This window comes from Misgurnus anguillicaudatus, chromosome 14 (genome assembly GCF_027580225.2).
Source record: "Misgurnus anguillicaudatus chromosome 14, ASM2758022v2, whole genome shotgun sequence".
Taxonomy (NCBI): Eukaryota; Metazoa; Chordata; class Actinopteri; order Cypriniformes; family Cobitidae; genus Misgurnus; species Misgurnus anguillicaudatus.
In genome coordinates, this window is record NC_073350.2 from 19,181,755 (window position 1) to 19,199,603 (window position 17,849).

The window sequence follows — 17,849 nt, forward strand, 5'->3', positions numbered from 1 at the left end:
TAACGGTTAACATTGGCTGCTAACGTATATTTTGCATTTTGAAGTAGATGCTATCTGACGAAGCTCGCGCTATTAAATGCGCACTTCCGGTTTACAATACCTCCGAGTTGTCCTAGACGTGACTCAACACGCGCTGCGCGTAACTATCCGGGGCGGCCAGTGTGCGATCCCCTTAAGACTCATGCATGGCATGGAAGGTTCCCCTGCTTAAACCAGCACATGTCCAGGCCCGTCTTAAGTTTGCCAATGACCATTTGGATGATCTAGAGGAGTCATGGGAGAAAGTCATGTGGTCAGATGAGACCAAAACAGAACTTTTTGGTCATAATTCCACAAAACGTGTTTGGAGGAAGAAGAATGATGAGTACCATCCCAAGAACACCATCCCTACTGTAAACCATGGAGGTGGTAGCATCATGCTTTGGCGGGGTTTTTCTGCACATGAGGCAGGGCGACTGCACTGTATTAAGGAGAGGATGACCGGGGCCATGTATTGCAAGATTTTGGGGAACAACCTCCTTCCCTCAGTTAAAACATTGAAGATGGGTCGAGGCTGGGTCTTCCAACATGACAATGACCCAAAGCACACAGCAAGTATAACCAAGGAGTGGCTCTGTAAGAAGCATATCAAGGTTCTGGCGTGGCCTAGCCAGTCTCCAGACCTAAACCCAATAGAGAATCTTTGAAGGGAGCTCAACTCCGTGTTTCTCCGTGATTTTTTCATAAACTGCTAAAAAACACATAAACAGGCAAAACATACAAGCCAAAGAGTTTACAGAATCATGAAAAGTAATATATAGCTGTGTTGTGTTAGAGTCATTATTAAAGCATAAGACAGATTTATACCATCTCTCTAAAGAGAAAGACTATCCCCACACAGAAACAAATCTCTGAAACCAGAGGTGCTGCTGGGGCCAACAGCATCCCGCAACGCAAAGGTGCCATCAGGAATATGAAATACAAGGGAGCAAAATGGAAAGACTTACAGTACTGAAACAGAGGCTGTTTTTTTCATTACCACCTTCTGTGAGATAATAAGTGCTCCAATAATTATTTTCACCTTTAGCGATTTAGTAATGTGTGCCAACTCTGCATGCACTGACTGCTACATTGTGTTTAGACGTCAGGTAATAAGTTCTAGCTTAACTGGACCATTTCCCAGTACAGTTTCGTCTTACTCAATCCCAGCAGTCCTCTGATTTTAGCTGATTCTTCAAACTATACGCATGTAGGTTCAGTGAGTTGTGGTGGTTTATTTGTGTCAGACCCTCGGGGTAGGGGTAAAGAGCTGATTAGTTCAACCAGACCCCCACTACATACATCATCAAAATGCTTTAGGTGGCCACAACTGCATTAAAAGTCTGGCATTCTGGGTTTTATTAATTCAGACCCTTATCTGAAGGAAATGATGGGTGGTAAAACTAGTCACACACTGCTTAACATCTGCCTCCGATCCACATCTCATAATTTTATTCAGGGTGGCAAAATTAAAGCATCTATGGTATCTGAATGGTTTGTTTGTGTCATTTATGCAAATGCAAAAGAATACGTAGTGTTGTTTCCGTGTTATAATGCATCAAGGTTAATTCAATACATTATACAGTCATTGTACTGTTACTTGAATGTTAATATTGCCAGACCTTTGACAGCTGCAAAAGATTTGGTGATTTTGCGGCTTAAACCGGTAATGAATACCACACTCGGACAGGACTTTATTGTAATCCATATCCTTTCTATCAATAAGTTATTTAAATGTTATCTCAATATCTGGAAGCTATCTGAACTCTTTCTCATCTTAGGGTAGACTGTGACGATCACACATGTTGTGTGAACATCTGCCAATCGTTTCTGTCTATCTGTGTGTCTGTGAGTGCATGTGTGTAACACACACACACAATAAAAACAAACCAGATGGCAAGACTACACACATCAGAGGCACACTCATATCATCTGTCAAACATGTGCCAAAAATCAATCACGCCTGAGTAATACAAGCAGAGAAAGTGAATCTAAGAGAGGGTCAGTTTAACCCTGTAGATCCAACTTTGTAACTTTGATTGTTTTAACCATGTGCCAAATCATTGTTGTAGTCACTTGACAAAAATTGAATAAATAAGCACTTAACTATAATGTAAACATTTATCAGTGTTGTTAAAGGAAGGAAAGATTTTTACTGTGTAGTCATAGTTGCAAAAGGGTTTCCAATTAAAACCTTACCAGCCATTTCCTTTTACTCAGACATCACAGCAAGGGTTTACACATGGGAGAAGATATCATGATAAATGTGTTCGCTATCAAGTGCATCTTGGAATGAGTTAAAGAGACTCAAATTGTGCATACAAACAAAGTTTAAAATAAGCCTATGTTATTAAAATACCAATAAAATGGACCCACATCTTTCTCACAGCATTTTGATGGCACACATCACCGCCACATGGGACACACGGCACAAACAACTGCACTAAGGGGGCGTGTTCACCAAAACACGACTGAAAAAGCCAGGTGGACACTGACTGTGGGCGCTTGCCAGCGTTTTTTCAGCTAAGAGCTTTGGTTGTTATGATACTGGCATTTTTGAAAAGCACAGGGCTTCTATTGGAAACTCCTGAAAACATACACTGGCCGCCAGCGTAAACGCTTTGGTGAACACGCCTTGGTGTACACGGCCTCCTGAGATGGCAGGATGAAAGTTAGATACCTCGGGGAGTGAGAGTGGTACTTACAGATAACTCTTTTAGGTACTATAGAGCTTCTTGGGTTTGTATCAGTTGATCATGTATAATTAAGAGATGCTGATTCATGGCAGAGATCCATTGCTGTGTCACACGCACAATTTGACTCAAATGAGCTCACATGCAAATGTCACAATGATTCATGTGCAGTAATTAGCTAGATCCATTACACACACCGTTTGAAACACACATACATGGCTGTCTGTCTGTTTTTCTCTAGTCTTGAGGCAGGATCATGTTTTGTGTGCCAACACATGGCCTTTGTTTGGGGCGGTGTGCTTCCTTGGGCGGTGTCTCGTCTCGTGACCCCACACCCTCGTCTCCTCATTAATTATCCTAAGCCGGAGCTGATATTCAACACCTGCCTCAATGAGCCCCTCAACTTAACTGAGCAGAGGATGCTGAGAGCCCTGGGTTTCCCTGACATGGTCAATTATTTGATGAACCGTGATCCCAGGGGCCCAACCGGAGCTGACCAGCCTGCTAAGCTTTCTCCCATTCCGGAGAACCTTGTCATGGCCATGGAGGACCCAGCTCTCTCCACCTTGGCTCCTGGGAGCCCTGTCCCATTGGTCAGCTTTCGCCGCAAACAAGGGAGAAGGGTGTCGTGGAAGTCCGCTTCGGACGCCTTTTTTACAGAGGCTGTCTTGCCTGTGGCGGCCGCTCCAGACCCAGTGTCGGCCACCACTGAATCCCCCGTAGGGGTCACAAGTCCTGTGACTCGGCCTAGAAAGAAGAGGAGGAGGAATGCAACATCTCACCGACAGCCAAGTGCAGCGCCCCCTGTCTCAGCTACGCTGCCAGCTGCAGCGCCCCCTGTCTCAGCTTCGCTGCCAGCTGCAGCGCCCACTGTCTCGCCTCCTGTCTCGTCTCCACTGCCGGCTACAGTGCCCCCTGTCTCGCCTCCTGTCTCTCCTCCGCTGCCCGCTGCAGGGCCTCCTGTCTCAGTTCCTGTCTCTCCTCTGCTGCCCGCTGCAGGGCCTCCTGTCTTGCCTCCACTGCAGCACCCCCTGTCTCGGTTCCTGTCTCGCCTCTGCTGTTAGCTGAAGCATCTCCTCCATGTCTTCCCTGAACTCTACCCTATGGGTCCTGGCTCACCCCGCACTCTCCTGTGTCTGCCCCTTTTACTCACTGGAACCCCTCCTTGTCCCCTTTTGTGCCCCCTGTCATCGCTGCCTCAGCCCTGCCACAGTTTGCCCCTTCTGGACCTGCCTCTCCCAAGGCCCCTGCTAAAGCTGCCCGGACACCACGCTCTCAACCATGTCCTGCACCGTGCCGCTCCAAGTCTCCTGCCCCAACCAGCACTGCCCTGCCTGGACCACCCCATGAACTCTTTTGTGCCCCAACCACCTCCCATGTTTGTTATTTCAATTGTTTAACCCCAACCCTGTGATTATGTGTTCTTGTTTGCCCCGTGTATTTTTGTCATGTTTTGTTGGCTCGTGTCTGTCATCCAGTCTGTCTTGTCTCCTGTCTAGTGTTCCCCTGAGGTGTTTTTTAATGGGGGGTTCTGTCATGATTCTGCCCTCTTGCCCTTGTTTTTCTCTAGTCTTGAGGCCGAATCATGACAGGCCCATGTTTTGTGTGGCAGCACATGGCCTTTGTTTTGGATGGTGTTCTTCCTTGTCTCGTCTTCTGACCCCACCCCCTCGTCTCCTTGTTAATTATCCTATTATTATTTCATTCATGTCACGTGTTCCCCTCTTGATTTGCTCCCTTAATGTCTTTGTGTTTACTGTCTTGTGCCAGTTCGTTTTGTATTCTACCACGTGTTACTGCATGCCTTTGAATCTTTGTAGACTTGTGCTTTTGTAACTGTGATCTCGTACCCGTCCTGTGTCAAGTTAAGTTTATGGTCAAATTTGTAAAAGTCTTTGTTTAGCTTATTATCAGCCTGTATTTGTGCCCTATTGTGGGTTTTTGTTTTTAATGTTTATTAAATATAGTCTATCTCACTTGCATCTGCGTTCTGCATTTGCCTTAATTCATGCAGCTGTTTGATGGAATCCAGCAAGTGCCTGTACAGTGAAGTAAATAAACATTTTTCATAATGTCAAGGGTTGCGGTTTCTTTGGAGTTTTCGAGTTAATCTTGTTTAATTAAAAACCTAAATTAACCACAGCAACATTACTTCATATGTCAACACCATTACCCACGTGATGACGGGTTGAGGTTGACTAAGGCGGACCACAATAAGGATCTTAGGGTTTCTCTTAAACATGAGCTATATATCACATTTGTAATACTGTGATATTTCTATAGCAGTCTCTAAGAAAAACAACATTAAAGTGTCTATTTAAAGCAATTGCTGCAGTACATGCCAGTTCCATCCAATACAGTGCAATTTGTTTTTCCATGTTGTAAGTTATTTTACAGGTTTTTTTATTCGCTTTGGTACTATTTTCACAAGTAAGGTGTACATTTTCAAAACTCTTAGTACAAAAATCCAAACTGATCACACTTGTAACGCAGCTAGTCATTCTTTCAAAACCTGATGTAATGCTTTCAGTAATTTGCACATGTTTTCAGTCCACATAGTCATTGTTTCAAATACAAGATTATTGTAATATGTAATGAGAACATTTGGTTTAATCACCGAAACACAACAGTATGATCTTCTTTCAGTTTAGTACTTTTAACAATCAGTTCATCCAACAGCAAACATTGCAAGATACATGTTTCAAATCAGACTGTTTCAAAAGTGCTGAAATTAATATGCTACAGTACTAAAAAATACATATTACACAGTTTCACATTAGGCAATACACTTACATTACTTATATAATCTATAATTTCCAAAATATCCATCCTATGTGTAATCAAGTGAAGGATCAATGAAGACATTCTACAATCATTTGAGCAAATTACAGTAGTTTTTATTTTTCAGATATAATTGTAACATAGCTATACTTTCTGTAATGTAACTGAATGAGAACATAACATTTAGTGCACACATAACATTACTGTAATTTGGATCAAGCCTGTCTTGAGCATTTGGCCGTAGATTTTTGTCCACCTCTTTGAGGTCTATGCCCACCTCCCTGACGGATCCCTTGTCCACAAGATCTTCTTGCTGTCTGTCCTGCTCCATGTTGAAAGAAATTGCCAGTGCCTACACCCCCACTTTTACAGTATATCTACTGTAATGACCAACTGTGGTTACCACCAGTGTTGGGAAAGTTACTTCCAAAGTGTAATACATTATATATTACAAATTACTGTCATTTGAAAGTAATTAGTTACATTACAATATTACTGTCTCTGAACTGTAATGAGTTACACTACTTTTGCGTTACTTTTGAGTTACTTTCATCAAAAGAACAGAAGTATGACCAGGCATTATAAAATGTTAAAATGTAGTTTATTGCTGCTTATAAATCTAGAAGTTATGTGTTGGCCCTCAAACTTTGAATAGGCACAGTGAAGACTTATGGCAAAATACAATAACAGTCACTGTCAGAATCATAAACATAGACAAATGATCTGGTAAAAGTCTGGTAAATTATGGTACACATACCAAACACAATAGAGCTAGAGCCCACTATAATGCAACCTATAGCCTAATAACATGGAAAGACACGCAACCTTATTTCATTTCTATTCTTAAGTGATCACTTTTAATTGAGATTCACAGCACAAACCTGGCATGGGTTGACACAACTTATCAAAAAGTGCTATTGGAGGATTAGGCCTCAAGGAATACAGCTCATTTCAGTACAATATAAGGATTACATGTAGACTAACATATAAAACACAGACAAACAGAGGAACACTGCTTTTTGCCAAACAATGAATATAGGCTCCCATAAAAAGGCTGGTAAAAACTTTAAACAGTGATGTTTAAATGTACTATTTAGATAACCATGTTTAAGTCTTCACTAATGTTATGTTGTAGTTTAGGTTGCTGTTTGTAATAAAACTGTAGATAGCATAGGAATAGCCTAGCAATCTATTATTATGTATATGGACTGTTATCATAGCAAAGCTTACCTTGTCATTGCTGGTGTGATATGGATTTTACTGGCAACATTTGTAAAAGTCTCTTTACTTCTGAGGTTCAAGCAGCACAGGAGACCGATAGAAACGTTCTGTTGCTTTTACTTAATGCTCTTATTCGCAAAATTATGCGTGAGCGGGCTACCGGACCTGATTGCGACCACTTTAGTCAATGCTTATAAAGCCGCGGACTTCCCAGATTCGGCTCTTTAAGAAACATGTCTATATTTGACCCGCACCGCGTCCAAATCGCATTTCAAATACAAAGTTAAAGTAAAAATGAACATGTTGCATACAGCACATGGAAACAGACATACGCTGCGTCCCAAACCACCTACTTCCATACTATATAGTAGGTAAAGAGTGCGAGACGTAGTGCTTTTCGCCCACTATATAGTATGGAAGTATGCGGTTTGGGACGCAGCCATTACTATTTTACACGCAGCTTTTTCATGTGTAGATGCTGGTCGCGCGCATTGGTCAAAAATAAAAAAATAAAAATAACACGGTCTAATTTTGAAATGCATTGTTGTAACACGCTCGTTACTAAGACTGTAACGAGTAAAATATTACCAAAACTTTATTAGTAATGCGTTATATTACTGCGTTACAGCAAAAACTAATATATTACTGTAATATATTATATTTTGTAATGCGTTACTCCCAACACTGGTTACCACTATGTAAAATCAACTAGCAATAAAGAGTATTTTATCATGTGTGGTTACACATAATTTATATGTTTGTACAAACACACATTTTATTTCTGTAGTTCTCAAAATCCATATACTGTATATTGCCTAAATGAAAATACATAGGTTTACCAAATGGTTCAGTGATTAACCATTAAGATCAGTTGGATTTAGTGCTGGTCAAATGTATTTACGCAAATGAGATGAGAAGCATATCAAAAGTATTGTGAGCATTGCATTGTGAAAGACAATTACTTCAAATGAAAAGTATTTCTTTGATGACACAATGATTAAGTGTGGTGAAAAAGTGAATGCATCATTTTGTGTGTTGTACTAAGTCAATTGAAAATGTGATTACATGTTTGAAAAAACTGACTTTTTGATGATCTGCTGTGAGTTTTGTACTAACAGTTGTGAGGTTTTACCACATACTTGTGAAAATAGTACCAAAGCGAATAAAAAAAACTGTAAAAGAAGCTCAACTTTCTGGTAAGCTGTGATGCGGTTCGGCAAGCAGCGGTAAGCAGCGGCAAAACGGCAGCAAACAATCGGAATATAGCCTAGACGTTCTTCGCTGGCTGATTCCGGAGAAACATACAATGTAAACTTTCGTTCCTACCAAAACATTAGTTCCAAGAAAACAGACTTAAGAGCAGCCAAAGCGTCAACAAGCTTCCCTGTACTTTTTGACAAGCGTCCTTGACCTGGCAGCCTGGGCTTCTTTGAAAGCTCAAGTCTGCGGTTGTGTGAACTTACAGTAAGGCAAAAAATCTTGTAGGTTATATGTTTAATATGGTAATCGAATCATGGAAAGTGCTATATATTCCAGATGTTGTATCCTCCTGGTTTCAACTTTTTAGGGTGTGAATGGGCATGTGTGTGAGAGAAATCTGAACCAAATTCTCCAAGTTATATCATCATCACTGTTTCACAGCTTTAGCTCCGATTGCAAAACTAACTTGGCCTCAAAGCACAAGAGAGAGAGAGATCCTTAAAAATGTGTGCAACTAGTATTACAAAATTCAGACAATGCCAAATATGGGAGCTTGCTAATCTGAATCTCAGAAAAATGTGTGGCAAAAAAACATGTTTTCCAGAACTCTTAGTTTTCTCTTCTGTTTGCTTCCAAACTAAATAAAGACACATCCATTTAATTAACCATCATTCATGTGACCAGGCAGAGGAAAGCTGCGTTACACTGAATCAAAACAACTTTTTTACATACAGTATAGTCAGCACGGCCCTCCACCATGCCCATCTGCTACACTAAGTAACACACCCATGCACGTGCATCAGTGTTTACAGCGGGGGTGCGATGAGAACAGATCCCGTCGTCTCGGGATGGACGTTTCGATTTCATTCGAGCCACTATTCTCGAAGGCGGGGCAGAGAGACAGCACTGTTGACCTTCAGAAGAAAAAGAGGGAAAGACCCAATAGAAAGATTGCTGAGCAGAGGAGAACAAGGGAGGCAGGGAGGAAAAAGGGGAAAGAAAGGAGTTGAGAAAAGAGGTTAAAGATTGGAGGGAGAGAAAATCTTGCTGAGAGTGAAGTGACAGCTAGAGGATTCATCAAACGAGGGCAGGAACCAGCAACAGGTAAGAAACATGTTGTTTTGTGTATACTGGTATAGAAATGAAGCATAAGTTCAAGCTGGTTTGTATTTATTAAAGCTCTAAAGCTTCAGTGTGGTACTCTGATGCCAGGGAACATTTATTTAAATAGGTCATGCCTCGTGAAAATAATAACATGATATCTTTGACTGGCATGAGGGGCACTGGTTCACTTTAAAACCTTATGATAGGCTACATACCTTAGGTTTTTATATTTAATCTTTTTAATAGTAATAGTTAAACAGGTAGGGGCTTTTTTATAAGCTTTGAGACTTCTGTAGTTGCTATATAAGATTTTAAAATCCATTATAATTACTTATAGTATTCACATTCTTACTACACATTCTTAATACTATTTGGGCAAAATAAAGTTATGGCATAATATAAATCCCTTAAAAATCCATTATTAGTTAAAACAATAATTTACTAAATGACAGATCTGGAAAGGAGGTGAGGTTCACCTGTCACCTTTCCTTTATAACCTCCTAGCAAGCCTTTCTTCCAATCCTCATCAAAGGCTTATTTCAAAACAAGTCAGATATGAGTCAAAAACTAAATGATCAAAATATCCAGGAGCATTTAACAGAGACTTTCTGAGTTGAATTGACTCCAACACAACCTGTGACATCCATCAAACCCATAGCTAACAATACACCTGACTCTCTCTAATCAACATGATCTCTTTTGTCGATCTAGTATTATATATCAATCACATCAGCTGTTTATGCTTATAATCTGTATCTGGGTCATTCAGAAAGATCTGAGACCTTTTTTTCCAACAAATTCTTTCAGTCTGAGTCTATATAAACATTATTTTGATTAGTAAATCAACATTTCTATGAATTCTAGTTTTTGTTTTAGCCAGATAGCAAATTCATTTGCACTGCACCTAAAGCAGGCATGCAGCAAAAAAAAAAACTAAACTAAACAAACACACATTTTCCCAAATTTTTCAGCTCCCATGGCCCTGCTTTCTGCTCCCAATGACCCAGCTGACGCCCGGCCCAACTCTGAGCCAAACATCTGATTGCCATCATCTATCAGTCCCTCATTAGACTGCTTACTGTTTTGTGCCGGGGAGTGAGTCTTTGTGTAGGATGCATAAAATATCTCTTTGGTGAAATGAATTCTCTATGCTAAACGTTTATTTAAAGTTAATTAACAACTTATACAGTACAGTGTTTGAAGTAAATCAGGTAAACCAGCTTGATTTAAATGAACTATTAGAAAAGCAAAAATAGTTTAAAAAATAAACAAAGACAATTCCTAAGAGAGCTCATAGCAGAAAACACATGAAATCTATTATCAGTCTGGTTCTTACAAAACCAATTATCTCTCTGCTAAAAATTTTATATTTGAAGGACATCCTAGAAACAGGCAGCCTGTCAAAATATCTCTAAAAATTTGATTTAGGGGTTTAAAATTTTAATATTTAGAGATGATTAAATAGTCACCTAGTAAAACCTGAAACTAAATTCTGCCAATGGAAAAAATAAGATGGAGGATAACGTGAATTTTGCTTAGCGTCATTCAGAACATTCCTAATGTCTGGACTCTTCTGCTGGATGCTAAATATTTTTGTCACATAGCAACACAATAATACAAAACACAGAAGTGATTTCACAGTACAAAGTCCAGATCCAGGCCCTTTAACTCCTACCTGATAAATATAAACCCAATTCTTTTATTTGGCAAAAGCACAACTCTTTTATACTCTGTTTTACTCTGTGTGGTCTGCACATCAAGCGTTATGGAAATATTCTCCAAATAATGATGTCATCCGTTTTGTATTCCACCCATTAGCAGTTAAACTCTGTTGTGTTACTTCATAGGCAAACATGTGGTAGATAGAGCGCAGATACCATAGCAATGCAGTGACGGCTCCAGTCGCTGGTTTCCTTTGAGCTCCCTGGGGTTTTTAGTCTGTTTCTCTCATCACGACTCTCAGGTTCTGCTTTAAACAGTAAAGCTTTTATTCAAGTGCATAGCTACCTGTAAGTCTAGAGATACATTTTTAAAAGTCTGGAGGGGTTTGTTACAATCTGGTATCATGCTTTGGTAAAAAAAACAGCATCAGTGTCTGTCTGTGTAAATCCAGACCTGGGTCAGGACACCGATAGGAAACAAGTTTTCTCGTGTCTCCTGCTTTCTCATATAGCTTCAGAAGTAGCCTCTTCTAGAGCATGTTTTTCATTGGTTTCTTTAGTTCAATTGGTAGAGTAGAGCATTGCATAAGCAGCACTAAAGGTCATGGTTCAATTCCAAGGGAACACATATACAGTATTTATAAAAATGCCTTATAACACGCTAAGTTGCATTGGATAAAACCATGAGCCAAATGCATACTGTAGATGTAAATGTATCACTGTACGATTACTAGATAAACTAAATAATAATGATACCCCCCCCCTTACCCCGCCCAGAAACCAAATTTCACAAGGACAAAAGCACATCGTAAAAAATTTTTACAATTATTTTGTTCAAATAGCCACCCTCATAAAATACTAGTGCAATTTGTAAGAATTTTACGAGGTGGCTAATTCGTATTTATTTGTACGACCACATTTGTACATTTTTGTACAATTTGCCTTTATCCCTGTGAAGGTGGGGTTCCCTACTGAAAAATCCAGCAAAAACCAGCTGGTAGCTAGTTTCAGCTGGTTTAAGGTGGCAGTAGCTGGTCTAAGATGGTCCTCCCAGCCTGGCAAAGCTGGTGGGTCAGCTGGTCTTCCAGCTTGACCAAGAAGTCCAGCTAGACCAGCTTAAAAAGTGACCAAAACACAGTTAGACTAGCTTGCTACACCAGCAAAACAGCTAAAACCAAGCTTGGAGACCAGCTAAAACCAGCTCGCCACTTTATGCTGGTCTTAGCTGGATTTTTCAGTAGGGTTTGGTATTATTTTTTGTAAATGATTAAAGGCGAATGTTGACATTTGAAATCACCCAAACAAACACGCCCCTACCCCAATAGAATCTGGACCTTCTTTTGATAGACCCGCCCCACACATACGCAACCCAGGCAACGATGTCAGTTAGTAGACACACCCCTTACTCCTGAGTGGCTACAAGTGTGTTTTGGTATTCAGCCTGACTCCCTTATCCATTGTTTTTCAAAAATCATTCACCCCGCCTTTAATTTGAGTTTATGATTAACATGAATAGTTTTCAAATGTATTAATATGATGTCCTGTCAGCATAGAATGATGTAAAATGTAATGTTCTCCTTTTTTAGGACCATGAGAGCTGGGCTTGCATACTGCTCTCTTCTTATCCTTCTCATGATCACAGATGTCTGGGGCCAGCGAAAGCCAAAACCAAAGCCCGCCCGTCCACCTACCACCAAGAAACCTCCTGTTCCCAAAAAACCACCTTCCTCACCTGAACCAAAACTACAGCCAGAGCCCCAAGAGCCCACCGATTTCCCCCCTCCAATCCTAGGCCCTCCCTCTGAATTTCCAGACTGTCCCAGAGAGTGCTTCTGCCCCTCATCTTACCCAAATGCCCTGTACTGTGAAAACCGCAACCTCCGGAAGGTCCCAATCATCCCACCCCGTACCCACTATCTTTACCTACAGAACAACTTCATTGATACGGTAACTGCAGAGTCCTTCAAAAACTGCACAGAGCTTAAGTGGATAAATCTGGAAAACAACCGCATTCGTTCGGTGGAGAAACAAGTTTTTGAGAAGTTGCCAAGCCTGCTTTATCTTTATATGGAAAGGAATGGACTGAAGGAAGTCCCTAATGATCTTCCGGCTGGTTTGGAGCAGCTTCGACTCAGTCACAATGAGATTTCGAAGATTCCCCCTGGAGCATTCAAAAAGATGGAGCATCTCGCGCTTCTAGACTTGCATCACAACAAGATTAGTGACAGCAGTTTGAGCAAGAATATCTTCAAGGATCTCAAGAACTTGGTTCAGCTTAACCTTGCCCATAACATCCTTAGGAAGATGCCAACTAGTATACCGAATAGCATCTTTCAGCTTTACTTAGATAGAAATAACATTGAGGAGATTCCGAACGACTATTTTAAGGATTTTACAAACTTGGCTTTTCTGAGACTTAACTACAACCAGCTCAGTGACAAAGGCGTTCCCAAAATGGTGTTTAACGTGAGCTCACTGTTAGATTTGCATTTGGCCCATAACCAGTTGACCACTATCCCAACATTCAACTCTGAGCTGGAGCAACTTCACCTCAACAATAACAACATTGAGAGTATGTTCACAATGTATTTTTATGGCACCATAGATTATTACCTCCCAATCTCAAGGCAAGCCGTGGTATAGTCTACGAAATATTACATTTATTTATTCACGTTCATGGACACAATTTTTCGGAATTTTTTTTTTTTTTTTTTGCTTTGAACACAAATGTCTTGTCACTCAGCACAAATTTCTATAAATCGTTTTTTGTGTCCGTAACATGACTTTTTTTGTGTACGGTAATTTTATGTATTTTTTTCTCATTGTTTTTTTCTTATTTTTTATCATTGTCGTTTGTGGTTGGGGTTAGAACGACTTTCTGTTACATTTCAGACATCCGAACCCAAACCCCAAGCGAAAATATTTTTAAAATCTAAAGAAAAGCATGTAGAAACCAATACATAAAATTACATCCTAATCCAAGCCCCAAATCTAAGCCCAACCCCAAGCGACAATAATTTTAAAATGGGAAAAACAAACATGTAGAAACCAATACATGAAATTACATCCTAACCCAAACCCCAAACCTAAGCCCAACCCCAACCGAAAACAGTTTTAAAATCGGAAGAAAAACATGTAGAAACCAATACATAAAATTACATCCACCCCAAACCCCAAATCTAACCCCATCCCCAAGCGACAATAATTTTAAAATGGGAAAAACAAACATGTAGAAACCAATACATGAAATTACATCCTAACCTAAATCCCAAATCCAACCCCATCCCGAAGCGAAAAGTTTAAAAATCAGAAGAAAACATGTAGAAACCAATACATAAAATTACATCCATCCCAAACCCCAAATCTAACACCATCCCCAAGCGACAATAATTTTAAAATGGGAAAAACAAACATGTAGAAACCAATACATAAAATTACATCCTAACCCAAACCTCGAATCTACCCTCACCCCCAAGCGAAAACAGTTTTTAAATCGGAAGAAAAACATGTAGAAACCATAAAAAATACATAAAATTACATTCACCCCAAATCTAACCCTTATTCCAAAGCGAGAATAATTTAAAAATGGAAAAAACAAACATGTAGAAACCAATACATGAAATTACATCCTAACCCAAATCCAACCCCATCCCCAAGCGACAATAGCTTAAAAATCAGAAGAAAAACATGTAGAAACCAAATTACCAATACATAAAATGACATCCACCCCAAATCCAACCCCATCCCCAAGCGACAATAGTTTAAAAATTGGAAAAACAAACATGTAGAAACCAATACATAAAATTACATCCTAACCCAAACCCCGAATCTAACTTCAACCCCAAGTGAAAACAATTTTAAAATCAGAAGAAAAATATCTCGAAACCAATACATAAAATTACATTCACCCCAAATCTAACCCTTATTCCAAAGCGACAATAATTTTAAAATGGGAAAAACAAAAATGTCAAAACCAAAACATGAAATTACATCCTAACCCAAATCCAACCCCATCCCCAAGCGAAAATAGCTTAAAAATCTGAAGAAAAACATGTAGAAACCAATACATACAATGACATCCACCCCAAATCTAACCCCATTCCCAAGCGACAATAGTTTTAAAATGGGAACAAAACATGAAGAAACCAATACATAAAATTACATATCCACCCCAAATCTAACCCCAAGCAAAAACAGTTTAAAAATAGGGAATAAAAACTACAAGAAAACGAAATATAAAATGACACGAAAAAGAAAGTCATGCTACGGACTATAAAAAAATATTTATAGAAATATAGAAAAGCGGAAAATCGTGTCCATGAGCACAAATAAATAAATCAAAGATTTTGTGACTATACCACGACATGCCCTGATATTGTGTTGTTTCTCCAAAATAAAATGTCCTGTAGCGTTATTCACATCAACTTATCACTTTTTTCTTATATTTGCAGGTGTGAATGGCACGGAGATCTGCCCCAACCATTCTCAAGACCTGGATGATGAGAACAGTGCACCCAGACTGAGATACTTGCGGCTGGATGGGAATCACCTGAGTCCTCCTGTGCCTATGGATGTCATCATGTGTTTCAGACACCTTCACGCTATAGTAATATAAACGGTTTCAGCGGCAACAAACAGCTTTTGTGGACCAAACTTAACTTCCGGTAGACCTCCACACAAAATCAATAACAACTTCTAAAGCAGATTATTTCTGATAACAAGCAACAGTACTATAGTAAATGACCTTATAGCAAATCATAACTAAAGCGTATTACACTAAGCTAACATAAAATCAGATCCTTAAATTCTTGCCTGGCTGCCAAATCCACACAGTGATGATGAGGGGCGGACAGGCCATCTGGCAGACCTGACAATTTCCCGCTGGGCCCACAGACTTTTTGGGCTGATACATCTCATATTATTTTATCTGACCAGCCCATAACACTCATACAACGCACATCGCTGCCTATTTCTTTCTTTCTTTTTGAAATCATTGTATGACTTTGAGTTGGTATACATAGTTAAGGTTGCACAAAGATGGGTGGTTTTTGAGACGCTATGTAGTGGGCCAAAATGCCAGGGCCGATTGTTTCTCCAAGTCCAGCCCTGGCGATGATCCATTCTCGCTATATTCCTTCGTCTTTCAGAAACCAATATTTTTTTGTTTTCCACAAGGTATTTGTCCATATATGTGTATATGGAACCGGAAGTTAACTTCGGGACAGATGAAACCGTCTATAGAGGACAATAGGAATTGTGAACAGAAACATGCATGCCTGAGATCGGGCATTCCTGTCTACTTGACTGTACTGATTGAATCAAACAGTACCACAGAATAAACGCCAATTTTCTTCAGAAATGTTTCAATGTGTAACCATCAATACACCATATTTATTGAATTTGTTGCCTTGAATACAATTGAGCATGAGTATTCTGCATTCTGCCTTTTAATGTTTATATGTGATTAAACGCATGCAGCATCAATGGCTATGAGTGGATTAAAAGAAACCCTAAAAATAAAGGTACATTAACTGACTGTACTGTGTAGTTACAACTAACTAAAAAAGTGTAAGAAGTATCTCTGTAGGGTGGACAAGGAGATGCGTGAACTACTGTGTAGTTGATGATGTCTTTTAAAGGGATAGTTCACCCAAAAATGGAAATTTCTGTCATTGTTTGTTATAAACCTGTATAAAGTTTTTTGTTTTGATGAACACAAAAGAAAATATTTTGAGTAATGTTTGTAAGCAAACTGATAATGGGCCCCATTTACTTCCATAGTAGGAAAAATAATACTATGGTAATAAATGTGCCTCATGGTCGGTTTGGTTACAAACATTACTCAAAATACCTTCTTTTGTGTTAAAGGGATAGTTCACCTTAAAATTAAAATTCTGTCATCATTTACTCATCCTCATGTTGTTCTAAACCTGTATGAATTTATTTTTTCTGATGAACAGAAAAGAGGATGTTTTGTGAGATGATGGTGAACACACAGCAGATAGTGTCCATTGACTTCCATAGTAAGGAAAAAACATTTTTTAAGTATTGTGATAAATGATGAAGAAAATATTTTGATAAATGATGGTAAGCACACAGTTGATGGTAGCCATTAAATTCCATCATATTTTTTATTCCTACTATGGAAGTCAATGGTCACTGTCTGCTGTGTGTTTGCCATCATTTCTCAAAATATCTTCTTTTGTGTTCATTAGAAAATTCACAGGTTTAGAAAAACATGAGGACATGAGTGAATGATGACAGAATTTTCATTTTGAAGTGAACTATCCCTTTAAATAGAACAAAGTAATGTATACAGGTTTGTAACAAAATGATTTTTGGATGAACTATCCCTTTAATGTACCTGTGTTTTTAAGGTACTGTGTGCTGTACTGGCTTTATCTTCTGACAGTATTTCTATATAAATAAATGTTCTGTTACAAAATATTTCGATTGCCTGCTTTGGTGTACTAAAACTGTTGGGACTGTTATAGATTTTCACACCCCTAAATTGTCCCCAAATTGTAAAATGCACCTGTAATAATTTAGTGTTTACATCACAAATAAACTATATACAGATGTGAACGTTTACTGTACAATAATACAATGCCTCCAATACAACATTCATTTTATCTATGGCGACATCTGGTGGCAAAGAATTATAAAGCATTCATATGTTAACAATTTTATGCAATTTATTAATGAAATTGATGATCCATTTTCATCACTTTAGATCAGGAATACACACCTAGCATTTTTTTAATTTTCCCTTAAATTTTTAAGTAAAATCAACTTGGATTTACAAGTCATTACTTTCAGTTTTTATCTTGATTTTTAATGAGTTGTTAAATAGAGTTGAAATAAGTTAAGCTAAGTTACAGCACAAAAAAGTTTACAGTGCAGCTGATGACTTATTCAGAATGACTCTTTTGATGAATGAAAATTGCATTGTCTTGTGACTGTCATAAAAATTTGCATTACGTCAATGCTTCAGCTCACCACATTAGGGTTGGTTTATTGACATGACAGAAGCTTTAAAGTGTTCAAGAAGCATGCAACCAGGAATTTATTGCATGCAGTTATGATAAATTGCTACTGATTGTCGCTTCCTGCTTACCTGTAAATGCATGTCGTTGTATTTCAATGTTTTATAATAGAACAGTGCTTGATG

At 39.0% G+C, this 17,849-nt stretch overlaps 1 protein-coding gene across 1 annotated transcript; it reads left to right on the plus strand.

Moving 5' to 3' along the window:
- The first annotated feature begins 8,723 nt into the window (after positions 1-8,723).
- Positions 8,724-16,214, plus strand: prelp (proline/arginine-rich end leucine-rich repeat protein). The gene is made up of 3 exons (XM_055184607.2): positions 8,724-9,017; positions 12,265-13,250; positions 15,130-16,214. Exons 2-3 carry the CDS (start codon positions 12,269-12,271, stop codon positions 15,291-15,293), a joined length of 1,146 nt encoding a protein of 381 aa, XP_055040582.2. The 5' UTR covers positions 8,724-9,017; positions 12,265-12,268; the 3' UTR covers positions 15,294-16,214.
- Positions 16,215-17,849: the final 1,635 nt, after the last annotated feature.

Coding starts and splice junctions, on each gene's coding strand:
- prelp (XM_055184607.2), top strand. CDS start 12,269: ATGAGAGCTGGGCTTGCATACTGCTCTCTTCTTATCCTTCTCATGATC. Junction 13,251..15,129: donor CAACAATAACAACATTGAGA/GTATGTTCACAA, acceptor TTATATTTGCAG/GTGTGAATGGCACGGAGATC.